This window comes from Acanthopagrus latus, chromosome 24 (assembly GCF_904848185.1).
Source record: "Acanthopagrus latus isolate v.2019 chromosome 24, fAcaLat1.1, whole genome shotgun sequence".
NCBI lineage: Eukaryota > Metazoa > Chordata > Actinopteri > Spariformes > Sparidae > Acanthopagrus > Acanthopagrus latus.
Genome location: NC_051062.1, coordinates 4,954,648 through 4,977,035, shown reverse-complemented (window position 1 = coordinate 4,977,035; position 22,388 = coordinate 4,954,648). Strand labels below are relative to the sequence as shown.

The 22,388-nt window shown below is 42.6% G+C and overlaps 1 protein-coding gene across 2 annotated transcripts in view; it reads right to left on the bottom strand.

Annotated features, from left to right (window-relative positions):
- Nucleotides 1–1,421: 1,421 nt before the first annotated feature.
- The window catches only part of LOC119015060 (rho GTPase-activating protein 6-like), an 80,980-nt gene continuing 60,013 nt past the window's right edge, over nucleotides 1,422–22,388 (bottom strand). For both annotated transcript variants that reach the window (XM_037090666.1, XM_037090667.1), the window contains exons 2-14: nucleotides 21,987–22,146; nucleotides 17,098–17,169; nucleotides 13,433–13,581; nucleotides 12,948–13,076; nucleotides 12,662–12,857; nucleotides 12,481–12,536; nucleotides 10,482–10,632; nucleotides 10,214–10,362; nucleotides 7,766–7,945; nucleotides 6,330–6,421; nucleotides 5,983–6,233; nucleotides 5,780–5,863; nucleotides 1,422–4,950 (exon numbers count right to left, since the gene is read on the bottom strand). In XM_037090666.1, coding sequence (XP_036946561.1) covers nucleotides 4,364–4,950; nucleotides 5,780–5,863; nucleotides 5,983–6,233; nucleotides 6,330–6,421; nucleotides 7,766–7,945; nucleotides 10,214–10,362; nucleotides 10,482–10,632; nucleotides 12,481–12,536; nucleotides 12,662–12,857; nucleotides 12,948–13,076; nucleotides 13,433–13,581; nucleotides 17,098–17,169; nucleotides 21,987–22,146 — 2,256 coding nt within the window. In that variant the 3' untranslated portion in view covers nucleotides 1,422–4,363. The remainder of the gene's footprint in view (nucleotides 4,951–5,779; nucleotides 5,864–5,982; nucleotides 6,234–6,329; nucleotides 6,422–7,765; nucleotides 7,946–10,213; nucleotides 10,363–10,481; nucleotides 10,633–12,480; nucleotides 12,537–12,661; nucleotides 12,858–12,947; nucleotides 13,077–13,432; nucleotides 13,582–17,097; nucleotides 17,170–21,986; nucleotides 22,147–22,388) is intronic.

Sequence of the window (22,388 nt, the reverse complement as noted above, 5' to 3'; positions counted from 1 at the left end):
ACCAGCAAAAAATCTCCCAGCCATCCCGGAGCTACTGCAGACAGACACACCCAGGACTTGTGGTAAATTTATGTCTCCTCAGGATCATGAAAAGTACCGAACTTGAGACCTTTTTTTTTAAAAAAAAAAAAAAAAAAAGAACTCCACACACCGCTCATTTACAAACTGCAAGAGTGAGCCCCTCTGGTGGAAATGATTGGCAGCTGTCCTGCCGGCTGAAGATAATTGGCACTGACAAGCGCACTGCGGGATGAAAAAGCGCCGTTACTGTCACCAACCGGACTAACAGCTGCGGTACCCTCTCCTCTCTGAAATACGGTAAACAGTTATTGCGAGGTCCACATCGACACGTATGGCTGCCAGTAATACGTGTGTAAATAATGCAGGGAGCGTGCTTCAGGCATGTGATCTGAGGAAGTTTGAAACAGTGTGCGACAGATGATGGACAGGTCGGCGGCAGGATGTCAGGATATCTGATTGTCGTGTGCCGACACACACGCACACACACACACACACCACCCAACATGGCAACACATCATGACCAGGGCCTACATACGGTGCAGTATTGTGGACCTAGAAACAGTTTGGGGCATTTTAAATCCTCACAGTGTGTTGGCGCCCTCTGGTGGAGGCTTAAGAATTGGGGACTGTTGGGTGTTGTTGAACTTTGTTTGCTGCCTGAGGTTCTTTCTTTCTGACTGAGGGGGATTTTGAGCATTCTGCACTAGGGCCATGCTTCATGGAACTTATAGCCTGCCACCTGCATGTGTCTTTTGTTTATCTTCCCCCTGAACTACTTTTTATTATTTTTTTCCCACTTTGCTTGTGAGACTTTAGAGTGAGTTTAAAGGAAGAAATAGATCTTAGTTTCATTGTTATTTGAAGATTCATATCTCTTTATCATTGAAAAAAAATATATTCTTTTTAAATTAATATTCATATATTAACAAGTTCCTTATGTTGTCTGGAACTCTTTCCCAAACTCAGTGTGACTTGTTAATTGGTGAGCATTTTTTTTTTGTTTTTTCAATCTAAGAATTAGACGTTTCCCCTTGCTCCCAGTCATTGTGCTAATGGTGCGTTCAATTGCAGGTTTCTCTCAGTCAGTATTTCCTATTTAGAATCTAAAAGTGAGCTTGGATGGCCGTTCCGTTGCACTTTTGCACGTCGAACGTCATTTTTAGAGTACAATGGGACACACCATAAGCGAACTAGCTTTTTATTTCCCTTCACAAAGCACCCTGGTAACCCCTAGAATCTGCCTGCACCAGTCACCTGTGTAGTGCATGTCAACTCTACTATATTATTTATTCAAACTTATTCCAATAATGTATCTAATAGTGTGCAATGGTATATTATATTATGACATGCTGCACTCCTTCATCCGGACAGGTTCTAATGAATTTTGTCCAAAGCAGGAGTAAATTTTATCATATTTTAATTCCATTGTAGCATATTGATGATGACACGCAGTACAAAAAGCAAAATGACCAGACATTCCAATTACAACTTGGACCCAGTAAAACCCCACCACAAATATCAACAACAGAACACCATAACACTAAGTTTGTCATAGTTTCATAGTGACGTCAACAAGACGCACAGGATCTCATTTTCTGGGGAGACATAGCTAGGACCGTTTTTTTTTTAATCTATTTATTTTTTTTATTACCTCTCCTGTCCCCCCTGCCCCCCCCGAATAAAAATCGCTATATAGTATTTATATATTACAACACTCAACAGAAAACAAGGTAATACAAAAAAAAAAATATGAACATTGCGCAATGCATGGAGAAAGAGCTTTTTTAAGAGCAACACCTATGGCACATTTTTTTTTCCTCAAGCATTTTTTTTTTTTTTTTTACAAAAAGGTGCTGATAATCACAAGCTGACTGGTTTTCTAAACTGAGCACGGTTAAAATGGTGAACCGTGTCAGGCGGCAACACGTCAGCGCACGTGGTCCGACGACAGATGGCGCCACAACCCCTTCCCACAATCCCCTTCCACTTCCTGCACTTTGTGAGGCTCCCTCCTCGACAAGTGACAAAACGAAATGAAAGGAAATTACACATGGACAGATTTAATGCCGAAGAGGCTGCAGATGAGCAAATATTACACCATGACTTGAGAAAGTTGTGAAATATTTGCCAGCAAATACCCACTTGGCTGTGACATTTGAAAGGATTTGGACAGGTTGTGTTCAGAAAGGGTTTTTTTTTTCTTAACAGCTACAACACTGGAGTTGAAATGAGAAAATATACCAACAAACTTTTTTTTTTCCCTAGCACCTCGGTTGGACCTTTTTTTAGAGCCTATTAGACAGGGAATGAGTCAGACATCGGAGTATTCAGTCTAGTGCGAGGGGTTACACATGCAAATATGCTGTATTTATTGTGTTGTCATGAACCATGGCTCAGGTTGGGATTTTAGCTAAGTGCATACTTTAATTCATACCAGTATTTGCTGTGAATCTGAACTTTGAATGTGGGAAATGAAGTTCCAGACTGTGGTACTTCTTTGTTCTGTTGCAACCAGTTTTAGGTCAAATGATCTGCTCAGATGGTTGTTGATTTTTAGTATCTCAGGCAGTGTAATGGAAAGGACTTTATGCATCCAGTTACAACTCACTTTCACATGTGATGCCGTTTTCCAGATTCTCAAAATGCTTCACCTCTGGCCTCCCAGACATGATTACACAAGAGTAGGAGCTGAATGTTATTTGGCATATAGTCAAACCTTAAAAGACAGGTTCACCCAAAAAACTACAAAATTCAGTCTTAATCTGCTCACTCCCATGCTGATGTCATCCAACAAACATTTCTGGAGCTTTACAGTAGAACAATATTCTGCTAAATAACTAAAATAAATAGACTTGTTGTAAATCTTAAAAACAAAAAACAAAAAAAATGGCTCCATACAGCTCTTCCAGTCTCTAAAAGCCTGGAGACTACGGTGACGATTTTGGCTTCAGAAACGGCTGTACAAGTCAGTTTAATTTGGGATCCTGGAGCTTCAAGACACTTGGATTAGCTGAATGAGCTGTAAGGAGTGACTGTATGTTTGCTTGTAGTGACTGTATGCTTTGGTCCCCCATTTATTTAATTTGTACATTTTAAAACAAGTCACCATCAGCTTCAGTTGTTTAGGAGAATGGTGCAACACTGTCTTGCAGTGAAGCTCCAGAAATGTTGGGTGAACTCTCCCTTAAACCTTGCCTCTTCTTTACACATCCTTTTTGTTACTTGTATTATTTCTTTATGTAGGATTAAAACAATTTAAAACCATTTTGGCCATTTTAATATGTATTGCTAGGGCTCAGTCTTTCTTTATCTTAACTTGTGTCATCATGAAATAATTCCAAATATAATCAATACACCATCCTGAGGATGAAAATCAAGATGAGCCTCCTTATTCTTGCTCTGCTTTGCTGAAATGCCAAGCTGTCACGTTATATCCAAAGCTGTCTTTATTCAGAAACTGAAACCGGTTGAAGTGACTGTGAGACAAATATCTTGAAGTAAAAAATAAAAGACACTTTGGCACACTGTTCCTCCGTGGCAGCAGGGGGCGAGAGTGCATGTAAGCAAAGTTACAGCCGAGTGCTTTGTAATTAGGTTGAAGCATTTTACATTCAATATTAAAGATGAGAAAGAGCAGTCCGACAAACACCACCATTTAGACTGCCAGTTAAAGGGCTGACTTACTTTGAGTAGATTTGAGGCAATTTATATACTTTACATGTCAATTTACATATATATTGGTTATGTATGTTTCTCAACAGTGTAACTGTGTATATATACAGCCATACATAATTTGATACTGAAACTCATCATCTGATCTTTTTTTTTTTTGACTGATGTGGCTGAACAACATTACCAGTATGCACAAACACACAAACTCTACACTTAGCAGCAGTTACTAATACGTACATCATAGTGTCTGTATGCTGGAAAAAGTTTTTAAAAAATTAAAAATGATGAAATGAAAATACAATAAACGAAAAAGTAACAAATGCTTTCCTATTGTTCTCCATTGAGATTTGTCATATAAGTTCTGAAGAGTGCTGAAAGGATAGGGTTTTTTTGAGGTATTTCTTGTGGGCAAAAAATGAGCAAGGAACAGAAGTAACTTTTTAACATCCGTACTAAACAGGAAATACTAGTGGCTCTTGGATGTAAAAGTCTGCATAAGGCAGCAGCTGCGCACGTAAACAACAACGCCAGGGCGCTAAGATGCAGGAGAAAAGTACAGAAGAGGGGACAAAAGGCATGACAGTTATGAAGGTAGGGGTAAGGAGTGATTGTCATTGGAGGGGTTTGATCACACCATTGCAGAATCTCTGCTGGAGTTCGTGGTCTGAGATCACACCAGAGTTTCAGGCAGTGCGTCGGCATTGTCCGAGGACAGCAGCTGCCAGATCTGCCACCGGTCCCTCTGCCAGTCCTGCCACTCCGGGCTGTGCGGCACCATCTGGCCGTCCGTAGTCGAGGACGAGTTACTCTGCGCCGCACTCAGCCTCCCGTGCTGCAGAGGGGGTCGCTGAGCTGTGGCGAGCTGAGGTGAACTTTGGGAACTAGCCAGTCGATGGTGAGCAGTATACGGCGGAGGGCTGTGGCCGTCGTTGAGCGCAGCAGAGCCACCGTCACCAGTGTTCGCCCCATCTTGAGGCCTGGAGTTCGGGTTTAGTCCACTTGCCCGATGCAGACCTTGCATGCTGTTGAGGTTTGACATCATGGAGGGCTTGATGTTGAGCTGCAGGCGTGGCTGTCCACTCTCCACATGAGAGCTGGTACACACCCTGGTGACCGGCGGGTGGGGCCTACACTCAGTGATGCCAGGTGCCGTTTGGGTCCGTTGAAGCATTGCCTGCTGCCTGCCATCAGCATGGAGACCGTCAAGACCTTCCTGTGAGCTGCGGGAGCTTCCTTCTGACATGTTGCCCTGGGAACCTGGAAAACAGAACATCAACTATATCAGTCGATTCTCTACCGATGCCACCATTTTCAGGATCTGCAGATAATCTGATTGACCCCAGTGATGTCACTCGGTAGCTAAATTGCATTGTGGGTGATGTAGGCACAACGTTCTGAAAAGCAGTCCTGTGGGTCTAGCATTACACAAATGATCAAAACTGATACAGCAAAACCAGAGTTCACATACTCCACTCATTCTTCTTTTTCAAAACCTGGTGCCTACATTACCCACAATGCAGCTTAGCCCCCTGAGTGAGGTCAAGTCTGGTGTCACTGCTACAATAGGACTACAAATGGAAACCAGAACACTTACGATACCAAAATCATGTCCCTTGCTGACAGATTCTACATCTCAGTATATATGTATTTATGGAGATTAGGGATTGACACAGAAATGTACAAAGAACCGCTCCAAAACATCTTTTGGCAGGTCTTGTTGCATCTTCAATGAAAACATTAAACTTGCATAATCACTGAACTGTCGCAGCTGTTGCATCCTGTGATAAAATATTGATCATTTTCGGTCTTCCCAGCTTCTTAATTAATTGAATGCATTCACCTGGCATCACAAGTGTAAATCAGCTGCTAATTAGGTGGTTCAAAATGAATAAAAAAAAAATAAAAACAAACAGGCAGAAGCTGAAGTGGTTACTGAAGCTAGTCCTTGGTTGTGAGTGTTCCCTCAGGTTTCTGTTCCGCCCTCATAGTTATTAACCAGCAGCAGGTGTCAGGCTCTTACTGCTCTGGCTCATTAACCACTGGGAACAAAGCTGCAGACTGCCTGGAGTGACAGAAAACTGTTTACCTGCGTATGGTTGGTCGTTGAGTGACGGTTTCAGAGTACTGTGCCACGTCCCCCAAATGTTAGCATGCTCCTCTGATACAGCGTCTGAGGGGAGCAAAACAGGGTCAGACTCCTCCACAAACTCAGTTACACACAAAAGAAAAATCAAACAGCATGAACAAACATGCATCTTCATCATAGAGAAACAAATGTCATGGGTTCACCTTTGGAACCCCAAGTCTCAGCTCCAGGCTCTCTACTCCAGCCAGCCACCTGCCCCACCAGACTGTACTGTTCTGGGACACGGAAGACCTGCTCGCTGCCCGGGCTTCCTGGTTCTCCTCTCCTCTCGCTCAGGACCGGAGAGTTGTTGTCATACGGGGACACCTCGCCGCTGGACGCCTTGTTGGAGTCGCTGGAAGACCGGCGCTCACTCAGGGTGAAGGGCTCCTCTGTCTGCAGCAGGTCTGGACTCCTGTGGGTTATTACGGATGAAAATTAGGATTTAAAAACGAACAAACAAACAAACAAACGGCTGACCTTGTGCATGTGAACGAATTGTGTAACTCACTGCGATGCTTTTCTCCTCAGGAGGTAATCCACCACATCTGGATCTGTCTCTAACAGACTCATCAGAACCTCATTCTGCAGATCAGGAGGCACCTGAAAAAAATTAGAACTATTAAAAAAGTATCAATTTGAGTGAATAATGAGGGCTTAGTTCTAACTCTAAATCCAAGTTTGAACAGTCCATCCACCCCAACCTCTGCCAAATGCAGACTTTGTAGCTCCTGATACTCTGTGACCTGTCTTCCTCCTTTGCTTCTGTCATGATTAGCACATCCAATAGAGGTAGCAACCAAACAATAAACGTAAATATGCTTTGCAATAGGCTGCTGACACAAGCAAACAAACCAAATGTTCATGGTGAGGACTGACTGACAATGACGATACACACATTTTTTAAAAACAGGTCAAGCACAGATATTCTTTTATTCACACATATTGCGTTAATCTGAATGTGTCGTATTAAAGTATTCTTGATCTCTAGTTAATGAATTCTACCTCCAAGCTCATCAAACATCTTTTCAGTACGACCTTTTTATTTATCCCAACTTGAAAATAAGTGGTTTACTGCTCTTAAGAAACAATAAGGCAGTTGAGTGTCGGTCATTTCCAGTGCACTTCTTAATCTGATCTCGCGGTAATAATCAGAATTTTTATGCTCATTATGTGGATTATAAAGCCCAAACACCCACTCTCCACCAATAATTCTCACAGCAAAATGTTAGTAAAGGTTGCCAGATTTACGATTTAAGCATGTTACAAAACAACTTTCAGATGTCATTCATGGAGCTCTTTACCAATCTGTTTTTACTCACCAAGACTGAGCGAGTCAGTACCAATTCACTACGTGTGATTAATAGCTCTTCATTGGCTTACTGCAGGAATGTAAGCCCTCAGCGGAACAGCAGTGGCAGATTACAAAACATCACGGTTTAGGGTTTCGGACCCGAAATGACCTGAACTGCCTGTCTGCACTGTTTGAGGAACAGAGGAACAAAAGCAACTGATGAGGCACTAATCCGCGTGAAATCATGACCTCTTCTGACACTGCATGAAGGATTTCATGCTTCGATTTTCTGCTTTTTTATTTTGGAAAGAACAAGTTCAAGTATCTCGGTGAAAAGTTCCTGATGTTACTGTCGGCTAACTGGCGAGATGTGACTTTATTTTTGTATCTACTCACAAGAATTCTGATATGACTTAGACGGAAAAACGCTTCCATCTGTCATCTTGCACTTCTCTTTGTTTTCTCTCACCTTCCTCTGTTTGCATTAACAAAGACACATCCATTGTCTGCTAAGCCAGGAGGGGATTGTCTTACTTTAAGCCTACACAAGAATGTGAGAGGGAAATAGTGCATGAGTGAATGTGAGACAGTGTGTGTTTAGTGGTAGGGTGAAAAGGATAAAAGAGGAGTAAGACACATGCTGAATGACTGACCATGAAGAGGGTCTGGTAGCTGGCGATCATCCTCTGCAGCACAGCGATGACGGCAGTGCTCTCCTCGGCCCGGGCCGAGCTCTGGACACTGAACTCCTTGTCCGAGCTCTTCTGCTTATGGAGTAGGTTGGGGCCGAAGATGGTGGCGAGGTTCAGAGACGTCATCTTGTTCCCTGTGATCTGATTTTGAGAAAGAAAAACAGTGTTTTTCGATCAAATGAGCCTTGTGGAGACGGTTTGTGCTAAATGTTAATGTCAGCAGGGTAATCACTGTAACAATAACCACACTAATATGCTAATGTTAAACAGGTAAATGACCTAACTCACCATCTCAGTGAGATGTTTAGGGTTTTCTCCACTACTATAAGAAACTGGTGCAGCATCTTAGTCGATTTGTGCACCACTCAAAACCCAATCAAAACCACAAATGTGCTATAGAACAAGTCATTGGGACTCATGTCTCTATAAAATGTTGAGTCAATCCATCAAGTAGATGCTGAGATATTTCGCAAAGTCACGGTGTTGTCAAAGCCAGCAGAATTCATCCCGTGTGGATCATGAATGTCTGTATGAAATCCCATGGCAATCTAATAGCTGTTGTGATATTTCAGTCTCGGCCAAAGCAATGGACCAAGTGACAGACTAACACTGCCAACCACAGGAAACGAATGGTGTCAACAGCTAAAAGAATTAAAGACCGTGTTTGTAACATCAGACTGACATGGCATCAATAACAAATATCAATTTCAAAAATCCTCAAAAGCACTGTGGAAATTACATCATAATGTTTTGCGGCATTTGCATGCTCCTTGCAGACACTTCCTCTCCTCCCTCCTGACTCGTCTTCTCACCACTCCAGTTCCACTCACTTTTCCTCCATCAACCTCCGTCATCCTCCATCTACACTGATTTTCTCACATCTCCCTCCAACATTGTGTCTCTCTTGTCACATCACCCCTCCCTGTTTTTGTCATTTTCTCACCTAGTGTTTGTTAACACCTGAAGGTGTTGGAGCGTATGACGGCTGAATCTGTTTCTACCAGGGTTGGGTGATGGTGTGCATCCTGTGACCCAATTAGCAGCCATCCCCTCAGAGCTTGGACAGCTTTTTTAGTGATAAATTCACTTTTTTCTGATTCTTTCCTAGTTTCCTCCCTTTCCGCCCCCATTCCCAAGGGGGTCGACGGGAGCCACATACGCACAAAAAGTATTGACGTGTTCACTCCTAGGCGAGTGTGAAACGCTCCGACTTCCTGTCACGATCTCAGATACAGATACTGGAGTTGTGAGGGGGGGTGCACACACACGTCAGTGTTGGAGACAATTCACATGTATACACACGAGACAACACTTCCATCTGTGCTCAAACCAGCCAAAACACACTTTTTTTTTACTCACACACACACACACACACACACACACACACACACACACACACACACACACACATATTGGTGCGATTACACATTGGCAGAGACACTAAAATAAACTTTCAGTCCTCACAAACACACACACACAGGATGGGTCCATGGTGTCTAAATCAAAACAGGGTGTGGCACTGGAAAAGTAGAGAGAGTATCATTAAACCATTCGGAATCACTGATCATGATGTCACATCCTCTATTCCTTTCTCTACCCCTCCCTTATGTCTACCATCCCAGTTTCTAACGCGGTGTTCCAGTCAGTGTCGGAGGTCAGAATTTCCTAGATGAAGTTTCCAACTTCTGACCTCCAAATGTTCCAGGACACTACACAACAACATAACGTTAACATAACACTTGGCTGACACCCTACACCCATACCCATGGGTGCTGGCCTTGTGGTGTAACATCAGACAACTTCTCCCTGGTGAAGGCAGTGCAGGAGCAGTGTTCTCTGCACAAAAATGCCTGTTAAATCAAAGTAGATGAAGCAGAACCGATTTGGTCTGGTCTCCAATTTCATTTAGCTCCCTTTAGCGTCACAAAAAGGCTTTAAACAGCTCTTTTCACATATGCAGTCATCTTCCCCAGCACCTGCACTGACCACTTGTGCAGTTTCAAGCCTGCCGGGCACAGAGAAATGTGTGTTCATACCAGAAACACAAACTCCTATCACTTCGTTGGTAATTTCCTCCCAATGAGGTGGAAACACAGGGCAAAGACAATGCAGCTAAGCGCTCCATATAAGCACGTGTTAGCACACGCCGAAAAACAACTACATTTGGATGTTTTGGACATGTTTTTTCTCCTCTGATTTCAGTTTTTTGTGACTTAAAGGTCCAGTGTGTTGGAAATTTGTTTTGTTTATCTCAGAATAAGCCCTTTTTTAATCTACAGGGAAACAGAAATCTGCAACTTCACCACTAGATGACACTAAATCCTCCAAACTGGACCTTTTTAAGTCAAGGATATGATGGAGGATCTTTCTTTTTAGTCATATTTCCTGTTCATCAAAATTGGCGCTCACCTCGTGCCCGTCTTTGTCCTGCCGATCGTGGGCATGGTCAGTCACTGTGGACAGAAACTCCAAGAGGCGGTGGAGAGTGTCACTGTTGCATGCTGGGAGCAGGTAGACCAGAAGTTGAGTGACATTCTGCTGCTCATCTGAGTCCAACACTGCAACACAGGTCAGGATGGAGATGGTGAGAATGAAACGATAAAGAGAACAGAAACAGAAGGAAGAAAAACACTACACAAGATGGAAGTCGGGGGAAGAAAGGGAAGTTGAGGCCTACATGTGGTGTTGATGAAGGCCGTGTAGAGCTCCTTGGTTAAAAGAGGGTCGGGCATGTCCCTGAGGAACTCCTTCAGCAGAGCAGCCACATCGTGAATGCTGTGCTCCTCATCCAGCTGGACGTCGACGCCGCGGTCAAACTCCTCGCGGAGCTGAAGGAGGGACGAGAAGAAAAGAGAAGGAGAGAAAGGGGGGGGATTAAGAAACATCCTCTACATCTAACAATGGACATTATTTTCTCAGAGGGTGCGCACACCCACGCACACTTGTTTCCTGTCGGTCCTGCAAGTGACCTGGTAGACTCCACGTTCAAACCGGTATTACAAGTGCGCATTTTTAATCTTTTACCATCTGACCTTTGGATGACTTCCAGAGAATCCAACTGCTGTATCTCCATCACCACTGCCAACAATACACTCTCTATCTGCACGGCGTATTCACTTTTCAGTTTTCAGATTACAAATGGTGGCAAATGCATAAATGTTGACACTGGGTTGTATCAACACAGACCAGCAGGGAACATGGAATGGGTATTTACATTTGCAGCACATAGTATACAGATGTGTGAATACAGGCCATTTCAGTGAATTTATAATAAAGAGGAGACGCATAAACACACACAGACTTAGAGTGGTCCATTTAACGACAATTAACCAATGACTAATTAAGTATTTTATTTAGTGGAGCCACTTTTAACAAGTAATTAATTTTGGTCTATTTATGTCTCTTCTATTTGCTTCCTGTTCTTTAAATGTTGATCTGCAAGTTCCCACATAGTAACAGTTTAGAAACTATATATATTTTTAGAACAAGCACTACAGAATAGTCTATCAAAAGATGCGCAGTGCTTGATTTGATAACATACGATTTTCTTTATCATAACACCAGCTGGGGTGTTAAACACCTACAATAAGTAGTGTGCAGCTTTCTGCATCAGAATTCTAAAAAATGTAATTTATTCAAAATCATGTTTATTCAAATGAGCAAATTCACAAAAACAATCTCATAAAACATTTAGTATATTAATTTCTGGAGTTGTTAAATGTCACAAACAATGAGTTTCATAATTCTATTCATGCATTTTTTTGCCCACAATAAGTAACACTAAATTATGCGCTGTGTGCATTTGTCCATAGATTGAGCATTTTGATAGTTTGACAATATTCATACAGCACCTGGACCTGCTTTATGTTAAAAACAGACAGACACTAACATCACTGTTCTACAATATGGGACCTTTTAAAAGGCCCCCCCCCTGGCCGTCTACAGTGGGTAAATACTGGTTCAGATCAAAACAAACTGTACCTGAGGTCTCTCTGATAGAGCTTTGTCCCCCAGGATCTTTTTACAATGTGCTACTCTGATTTATTACTAAAAAAATGTACATGCAGTGTGATCGTACTATCACATGTAACCGTTTTAAGTGTCTTCAGTTCAGTGTAACAGCTAAAGTTTGTCAGTGTTATTAAAAAAGATTCTGTAGACACTAATGCTGCCCACACTGACTGACCCACAAAGCTTAACCCTAATTTACGTATTGTTTCGCTGTGTTTTATTTTTCCTCTCAGCAGTCAATAGATAATGAAAGGTGTAGGAGTAACTAGAATAATTTACTGCAAAATGTTGAGTACTAGGCTGGTAAGGATATATTTTCTTGAATAATAAATATGGCCTCAGGAGCAGCTCAGTTGGATCACTGTGTATGTGTGTCTTCAGAAATCCAAGAGGTGTGTTGTTGGATCTGTGCTTGGCTCCTTAGAGGAACGGTTGTTTTACAAAAATAAAGGGCGAATGAAACAGGAGGAGCTTTGGGACACTGGGGACAACATTCTGCATTGCTGATCACACAATCTGTTTTGATAAAAGGAGGTTTTGTTTGTGCTGTTGATGTTCATAGATAGAACATAAAGTGTGAAGAGTAGTTTTCACGCAAACATTTAACTTTCTGCAAATGGTGCTTGCAAGACTCCAAGTAAGGGGACATTCAGGAAAACACCCACCTGTCGGACTCTCTTCTTGGAGCTCCCCACTCTGAAGATCCCCACAGTCTGCAAACCTGATTGGGGAACAGGAAAAACACTTCAAGTATGAAAGGAGCTCTCTACCAGCTGTCACTGCAACAGATAAAAGAACAACTGGATGAACAAATACGTTGGCCGCAGCAGAAAAAAAGCTGCTCACCATATTTCTCGATGTGCTGACAGCAGCTGTCGACCACCCGGGGCACCTGGCGGTAAATGGGATTGAGGCTCAGCCGTTTGTCCCGGTGCTTCTCCTTTTTGCTTGGCGTCTCAGCTGGCAGGGAGAGCTGCAGCGCCTCGAGCAGGCGAGACTGGTTGTCGTCCAGGTCGGTGATGGAGTCCACTGACATGCCTCCCTGGAGGTCAATAATTGTTTCATTTAGATTCAAACACCTTGACGTCGATCCGTAGCTCAGAGTGCAACCAATCGTGTTATTTTGCCTTACCCTCCGGCGTGCTCGGGGTGCCGCCTCGGGCGTGTTGGGCGATGTCGACTCATTGGCTGTCTCTGATGTGGAGCTCAGAGAGGAGTTGCTGCTGGATAGCTCCTTATTGGACGGCCGCTTAGTGGCAAACTGCAGGATAGATGAAAAAAGTTAGACACGTCAGAATTGGAAAACTTATCCTACAGAATTTAGGGCTGCAACTAATGATTACTTTCATCATTGATTAACCTACTGATTATGTTTAGGATTTGTTGAGTAGTTATTTAAGTCGGTAAAATGTCAAAACGTTGTCGAAAAAGGCACATTTCAATTTCCCTGAGCCGAAATTGATAAAACACAGATAATACTGTGATAATCAATTCAAATGTTAATAATCTCAACGTTTGTCTCAAAGTTCCCACACTGAGCATGTCAGAGGAAAATGGCCACTGTGTGAATAAGGTCCATTGAATATTGTCATTTAATTAACAGATAAGCTGACAGACCTGTAAAATGGAGGAGACGAGGTCGGAGGAGTCCTTGTGCTCCTCGCGCTGCGGATGGTCCTGACGATAGCCATCCTGGCGCTGACGGTGCGTTCGGTCGTTAGCGATGACCTGGGAGAGCGGTATACTGAAGGCCTGGGGCATGCATTCTGGATTAAAAAAAAAGAAATGACGGCAGAGGATGAGCGAAGGAACGAGTAGGCTGAATAAAACTTGCACTAGCAGAACGTAAGCTGGAAGAAGAGGAGGAAAGAAAGCTCTATTAGCAGCTCCCAAAAATAGCTCTGAACCTCTGTGAACATTAAACACCAACATCTAACACATATTCAATTAAAACTCTTTAATTACTTCTGCTGGAGGTTGTGATGAAAGCCGTAAAACACACGTTTACTATGTCAGTTAAAACTCTTACAGCACTTCTGCAGTTCTACATCTGTTTTCCAAAATAAGACATCACAGAAGGAAAGCTGGCAGGAACCTGGCAACGAACACCAATAATTACAGCGGCTTTGACCGAAATAACACACAACTTTGATGAATCTTTCCCACAAGTAAAGTCATGTAGGTCATTTTTAGAAGCTGCTCGGCGCTGACGCATATGTTCAGCTAGCATGTCTTCTAGCCTGCACTTATTCCTTTGTTCCATTTTCTGTCTTGGAGTTTACTTTGGCAAGACATTGCAGGAGAAGTATTCTGTTAGCGAAGCAAACCGTAGACTTGTCGGAGATATGTGCAGGGCTCACTTCAGAGAGAAATGATGTCATACTGGGGCCATCGCCGGCTATATATTCCATTATACAGAATCCCAAAGGCCGAGCCAACAGCTGAGAAAAAACAGTCCAGCTGTTCTGAAGTGAGCGTGTGTGTGTGTGGAGAGGAGGCCAAAGGAAAACAGAGGGAAAGAAAAGCGAAATGCATTCCACAACCACAAGCAGAGGGCTGCGGTTCGTGAACAACATGACCACTAACACTGTGACACAACGAATTCTGCTCTACAGCATTGCGGAGTTGACGCCAATTACATAACAGATTCACAATCTGGATCGCACATTGTACAGTGATTTGTGAACATAATGCACAGCACGGTCAGACCACATTCATCAGGGCTGTGTCAGATTTTCATAAATCTCCATTTTCCAGGCCTCGGGTTAACAGCCGTTGGTTTTTCAGAACTGTCTCATGCCCTTTCCTATTCACGACCGTGTAGTGTGTTTATATAAGCTGAATGTGATCCAAGTCCAAGGAGAAAGTCTGTCACCGCCTCCGGAAAGTTTACAACTAACATGAAACATTTTGTCTAAATGTGCACAAAGTCCATGATGGGTGAAGTTCACCACACAGGACAAAGACAAAGTTTGTGAAAAGTGCCAGGAAGTATCCCGGAGACCAATTAGTAAATCTTTGCTGTGACTGACAATTTGCTTGATTTTATCAGAGGTAGAACGTCACCCATAAGCCACTCAGAGCAGATTATACCGGCCATTAAACCTCATTCGCAGATATAGTTTGACTGCAGTCTGGTCACAACATCTCAGAGCACTGTGGCTGCATCAAAAGAAGGCAACTTTTTGTGTGTCTCTCTCTCTCTCTCTTGCAGAGAAAAAAACTGAGCCTGCTTCAAAGTGAAGTGCGTGGCTGGTATTCAGGGACCCTGGGAGAAAATTAAACTTAGAATTCATTTGGCAAGTTGGACCACAGTTACATCTCAGCCATCTGCTCTGGAGAGGGGTGAAGCCAGGCTTGCCATGGAGGGAAAAAAACAAACCTACACCTAGACCCACAAGCGCTACCCTGAGGTTAATGTTACGTAATTTATAGAAGTGGAAGTATTTGTTCCAAAATGAATGTTGCTCTGGGAATAAGGCTGTTTGTTTTCCCTCATGATAGTCTACGTGTCATCTGGAGGTCTGACGTAACTTCACAATACGCTCACAGTTGCCACAGATGCCGCTGACAATATCTGGTTTCAATTGGCCAATGCATGCGTATTATTTTCAGACAAGGCAGCTGTGACATACTGTAGCAGCTCCATCATCATTCCAATATAAACCTTGGGGCTTGGCAGCTGTTTCTTGTGCTTATCAGAGCAGTAAATAATGATTATTCCAAGGCTGACAGAAAGAGCAATGACATTAGTTCAAAATGCTCCAAAATATTAGTTACTTTTTTAAAAATCGAATGAATGAATGGGGTTGCAAGTCAGATGAAAACAGCTTTTTTGAAGAGTTACACACTTGGCTTTGCTCAGTTTTCTTTAAGTTACTCTATTTAACTTGGTATATCTCAGTTAAGCTTACAACTTTACAAAACTGCCTCTCGATTCAATTCTATGCAACTTCTGCTGAACAGCAGCAACTGTGGTGAACCGTAGCAATTAAGGCTAGGCTACCAGCAAATGCTAAAATGTATCAGGACAGTAGCACGAGCAAACAAGAGTTAAGTCAGCCAAGGCACTCAGTAAAGCAAGCTGCACAGCAATTTTAACTTTGCTAGGACTGGCTAACATTAACCACCCTAAGGATGAAGCAACAAAACTAAAAAAAAGCAATTATGTTGTAACATAAGAGATGAGTTGAGATGAAAAATGTCATTTTAACTCTTTTTAGATCACATACCCAGTCAAACTGTGCACCTAGGCTATTATATGCTATCACTTTTTTTATTCTTGGATCAAAATCCTATGTTTCTGTGAAACAAAACATGCCTGTGCTAACATTGGCTTGCCCCCAAAACTAAACTAAGAATTTATCCACTTTGAGAAAAAATGCATTTTACAGTCGTCTGTTTCAGCCTCTACTCTACATGGAGCATACTGGAATGTCCACTTTCAAACGTCCAAATCAAACCTCATCCTGTTTCAATTTGAAATACGTCACATACGGAAGCTACTCCTGATATGCCATTTCATCTGGACAAGAAGTCTACAGGATGGAGTTACTACTCCCCAAAAAAGAATCCTTTTACTAAAAAAGTAGTAGTCGTAGACATACAAATTTCAATGCGAATACTGTATATATGTTGTTATTTGCATACATAAATGACTTTTAGTTTGAATGATGAGGTTTTCACAAACTGGTCGGACTACTAACTACTGCCTTGGCACTCCTTTTACAGAGTGGAGTTACTAAATCCCCCTAAACCCAGCGTATCACATTTATGCCAGTTACCATTACTGACTCATTTGAACTGTATTAGTCATTGACTCAAGAAAACTGCTGGTGAAGCAAAAAATCTGAACTGGTGTGCATATTTTTGACATTGCATATTTATTGTAAACAAGACTCTTGGTTTAGTACTCTCTCAAACCTGACAAGAAAAAGCCCAATTCTGTTTATCTACCTGCTCATTTGACTGAAGATCCCTTTCTCTTTCTGCCAAATATGCTTTGCTTAGTGCAGCAGAGTGAGTGACTGCTCCACAGAGCCGGTCCCCTTACAAGGAGACCTTCACTTAGGCCAAATATAAACTGTCAAAGCCCAGTAAACAGAAACTGTTTTTATAACCTTGCCGTTCACCTGCTTGAGGGGCGGGGACCGCAGTCCAGCCCCGCATCTCACAGGCAGGAGTGCAAGAGTCGTGACAAAGAGAGGCTGAGAGAAAAAGACAAAGAGGCAGAGATAGAGAGAAAAACGTTGTGAAGTGTGTGTCAAAAGAACTTGGCGTACCTTTGTCTTTACTCTTCTCCTTTGCTAAAGAGTCCAACTTCCTCCTCAGCGACTTTTTCCTCTTCTGTCCATCTGTGCCGTGGAAAAAAAAAACAACAAGAAAATGAATCATCCGAAACAAATGGCTTCCATATCTGCAGTATCTTATCTGGGTTATTTTATCTAATAAGCTTATGTCAGGAATGCAGATGTGAATTAACCACAGGGGGGGGGAAAGCTGCCTATGAACTCAAATCCATTTAACTGAAATGCCAGACAGGGTCAGCCACAGTATTAGTCATCCCAAAAAACCTGTCAAAACATGTTAAATCGCTTATACTGTTTATCCACACTGGTTAATATGTGTCACGGATGTTCTCAGTTTGAACACTGGGAAATATTGCACTGCACATGGGTCTTCATAACATTTTCTTGGCCAGGTTTCCCGTGAATAATACATTTTGGAATTTCAACCTTTTAGCATCGCCCAGGGTTACCACACATTGTTGCCAAAGAATTGTCAAAATGTTTCCGAAGTCTTTCTTCTGTGTGTCCTTTCTTAAATATCCTGCAATTATGCATGTGTTTATTGTAAACTGTTGATCATAAAACTTCAAAAATGGTTCATGAATAATGTGGAGTTGATCTATAAAATCAATTACAATAGCTTAAAGGGATGGGCAATATATATGAATTTTCAAGTTGTAGACGTTAGGTAATTAACTCAAATGATCAAAATAAAGTACAAAAAATAGCAGTTTTGTATTATGTTGCAGAAATATTTACTGAGTTAGCATGCTAGCCAGCTAGCCCGGCATGCGACGGTCCAAAGCACCCAGGTTAGCAGTGTAGACTAGAATTATACTCCCACAATCTATAAGCTTCGAGTCTGAACTGCTAGCTGCACAGCTAACTGAGCGAAATAGCTAACAGCAGCTACGGTTAGCAGCAGTTAGCATTTACTCTGATGGTATGTTGGCCCTCTAATTGTGTTTCTGATTTAAATTGTTTCTTTAGACACAAACATTTAATGAACACCATTAATCTGCTAGATCATAGTCAGCCATGGTGGCACAATGTAAAACTAAAATGTTTATGCTAATTTAACACACACATCCTTATAACATAACAGGTCACAACCACAACATATAGTATTGTAGTATTTGACATTACACTCCCATGAGTCATTGCGCCACCTAGCGCTCACTGTCAATAGGATTCCTCCTGTCACTACCCCATTAAGATGTTAAAATATATATATATATATATATATATATATATATATATATATATATATATATATATATATATATATATATATATAACTCAACATACACATTCACTACACTATCATCCTTACATTCATTCACATTTAACATACACATTTCATTCACACTCATTCTACACTTGATAAGCATACTCACCTTTCTTACACATAAACTATACACTTGCACTAAACTTCCGCGGTTAACATGTTTGGCGTGACCCCCACACATGTTAGCTAGCTCATGTTAGCTCGCTAGCTAACTAACGCGAAAGCGAACTGGTTTGAAAATAGTGTCTCTCTCAACCATTTACTTACAACTGGCTGGCTCAGACTCTTAACTCTCTTAAATGCACATTACTTTACTCCAATACTTGTGTCTGTTACTTACAAAAACTATTACAGACATCTGAAATTCACAGACAGTACATAGCCAACATGGCGACGCCCGTCTAAACGCTATATACATCTCCAAAACATACAAAAAGTTTCCAGAACGGTTACTACAGTATTGATATTAGATGCCAAACTGAGCTAAACATTGAAAAACAAGTTTTGCAGTACCTGTGGATGATATAGGGAGAGGTCAAAAGTTAGTCTTGCTCAGGGCCAGTGCTCGTTTATTTCTGGGCTGCGCATGAGCAGAGCATGCCGCTGAAGTTTCCCTAGTGGATCCACAGTAGCACCACAGCGCCATCTACTGACTAGTTTGGGTACATACTTCACGTAAACTGTATAACCAGTGTTAGATGATCCAAATGTTTACAATAAAATAAGGGGGAGTCTGTTTACATGAAAAATGTAAAATGTGGCATTTCCAACCCACTACATATGTATTTGACCACTAATTATTACTTAGGCTATTTCACCTTTATTAAACACTATAAACTATTTTTATTGCTTGTTAACAGTGAAATAACCGGTAACCAAAGTCTAATTATGCCCAAATTAAAGGTGCACGACGTAGTTATGGAAAAGAAAATTCAAACTCAGTAATATTTGCTATATTGATGAGGTGATACCACTAATTCAAGTGTAAACATCCGCTGAAAGACTGGTGTATGTACATATAACAGGTCAACATATTTGATGAACAACAATGGCCAAATATGAAAGACAAAATGTGCAAGCAATCAAGCTGGTTGCCCTGAAAAGGCGGTTTGAAAGAGCAAGTGTGTGTGTGAGACAGCGTCACATCCAGGTTCTAGACCGGAGTGCTCTGAAAGGAGGGGGAAGCCACTTTGTCAGCTGTCAACATGATGAACGACTCCCGAATTCGCTGATTAACGATCGGGGGGAAATGTGGAAACCGTGGCTTTTAAGTCTCAGGCCAGGATGTCGGCTCTTGAAACCTCAGCAACTTGTAACGCCGCCACCCGGTCACCCCGCTCTCTTGCGCATCAGATCGTTTTGCGAGATGTCAGAGAGTCTTCTTTTGCCTTGATCTGCTGGTTTGGCAACCTCGGTTTGAACTCCCAGATGTTCCCCTCTCGCTGTATCAAGTGAGTCACTTGCGGTGCTGCAGGAAATTTCATCCAGCTCCCACAACACGCCCGGTGGCAGACTGTTACGTCAGGGAGCCGGTTCAGTTTCCCCCCCCCTTGATGTGTCCGAGCATTTCAGACAAATCTGAACAAGTTCAACAACGCCGCTGTTCTTTGATGCTCAGTTTATTACGAGTGTAGTGATACGTGAGAAACCTTGCGTGTCCTTTCCAGGACTCCGACCTAGAAGGACGGGATGTGAAATCTTCAGGGTGTATGAGGGAATAATAGGTGGGAAACAGTGAGGAGGGGGTGTGACATAGGAGAGAGAAAGCAGATGTTGTGATGAAGAGGGAGAGAAGGAGAGAGAGAGAGAGAGAGAGAGAGAAAGAGGGGAGAAGCTCAGATAGGAAATGGTTTGGATTTTTGAGAGATGGCTCCCAAAGCCGTACGGAAATCCCCCGAACCTCCGAACTTCCACTCCTCCCGACCTGTTGTGAAACTGTCTGAGGGACCTTTTTTCGCTTCGTCCTTCTCATCGCACCGTCGTCCCATCTCCCTTTGCACTATCTATCTCTCTTTAATCTGTTTTTTGCGTTTCTTGCGAAAACACTATAAACATGACCCCGGCCCTGCGCCACTCCGGGTAAATATGAGAAACAGCAGGGCTTTAAAGTCCACATTAGCGGCACTGAAATGGCGCACACACACACACACACACACAGAGTCTTACACACGAGTTGAAATATTTCTCCGGCGAGCACATGGCGGCCGTTAGGGGCTCTGGAATTCATAAGCAACACAGACAAGTACGTATTAAATCATGGTGGGGAGAGGTTTAACCTTCAGCTGGAATGCAAGGCCCCGGATAATCCACTGGCTGCACTGTACTGCTGCTACGGCGGCCACTCCACTCCCATACAGTGCAGGGCAAAGACACTGTACAGCGTGCATCTGTGCGAGTTCGGGGTTAAATATTGAAATAAAAGTTAAATAAAAACGTTGGTCGACCTCAACTCCGGTGTGTTTTTGATGATATTATATTGCTGTATAAATGAAGCTAACTCAAAGCTGAAAACTTGACAGAGCAGACCGGAGCTACAGTGTGTGGTGCTGTCTCAGGCGTGTGTCAGAGCAGACTGGCTATTCTTGAGGGGGGCCTTAAAGAGACGGGAGCTGCGACAGAGCATCTCAGACAGAGGGGGGATGTACTGCTGCTGTACAAGAAAACCGATTTAAGCATTTAAACCTATTGTAGTAGTAACCCCAAATAAAAAAATCAGGTCTCCTTTAAAACCTTTCTGGTAGTCTGACCTCTTGTGTCATGCACTATGAGAGTATGAAAAAAGAAAGAAGCTGAAATAAATTCCACTTTTGAAATAGGCACACTTGTTTCCTTTAGTAGCGGAATTTTGTGTATTTTTATTTTGCATCTATAAACTATGATGCAGATGTAGACTTTTTTAGCATGGGCATGCCCAGCGGGACGCAAACCACAAAGTCCAGCGGCCGAAGTGCCCTGCCCATTACTGTAACATCTGGATTAATCTGTCAAATTTATGGTCTGGTTTACAAGACCTTAATACAGCTGTTTGGGTTTCAAATAGGGCCACAGATACAAATACGGCCTGCTTATGCAACACTTTTAATAGAGTCTGCATGATGACAAGTGGGGTGACTGCACTCAAGCCTCAAGGAAAGGGAGTCGCGTGTCATTACGAGGAGGAGGGTCAACAAATGCCAAGTCAAACAGGAAGCGCCCGATCCCGATGTGAAGTGTGGTTTATATCCAGATCCGCGTGTTGTCACGACTTCCCCAAACATAGACCCTACACGACTTCCCTTAAAGACACTTGAGGGATGACAAGAGGATGTGGTCAGAGGCTTTACTTTATGGGACACTTGAAAAGTAGCTGCACAAGCTTACACAGCAAACCCGGGTTAAGAATATCAAATGGGAAGCGTTTTTGCAGCAGTTCCGGAGCCGAACGCAGATGTGTTTCGCCACAGTTAACAGCCACATAAATGTCAGGGGGTCTTCAAAGTATGCCGGGGGGGGGCTCTAAAAATCCCACCCATCCAGAACCAACAAAACATATGACGTAACAGCGTTTAACTCAGACCTTGCGATATGCATCAAGCCACACACGTGCTGCTCCCACCTTTTGGCATGGTTATCTGACAGCCCAGGTCATAGTCCTGGTGCAGACGGGTGTAGGCCACTTCCTGCAGCCTGGCCCTCTCCAGCTCCGACAAGCTCTGGATGGCGACTGGCATCAGACGCACGCTCCGTCCCGACAGGCTGCTCCAGGTGAAATCACCCTGGGGTTGGACAAAAGTTAGCAACACAGAGAGTATGGTGAGACCATCAGAATATGCAACAGACATTTATGATGTGTGTCTTTTTCAACATGTTTTCACTCATTTGTCACAAATGCATTATGTTTCTGTCTGGGTAATGCTCCACGTGCACAAACACATATACTGCCAGAAATTCTCTTTAACTGAAAACACTTACATATTATCACAGAGTGACTGGCATCCAGCACACACATACAGTATAA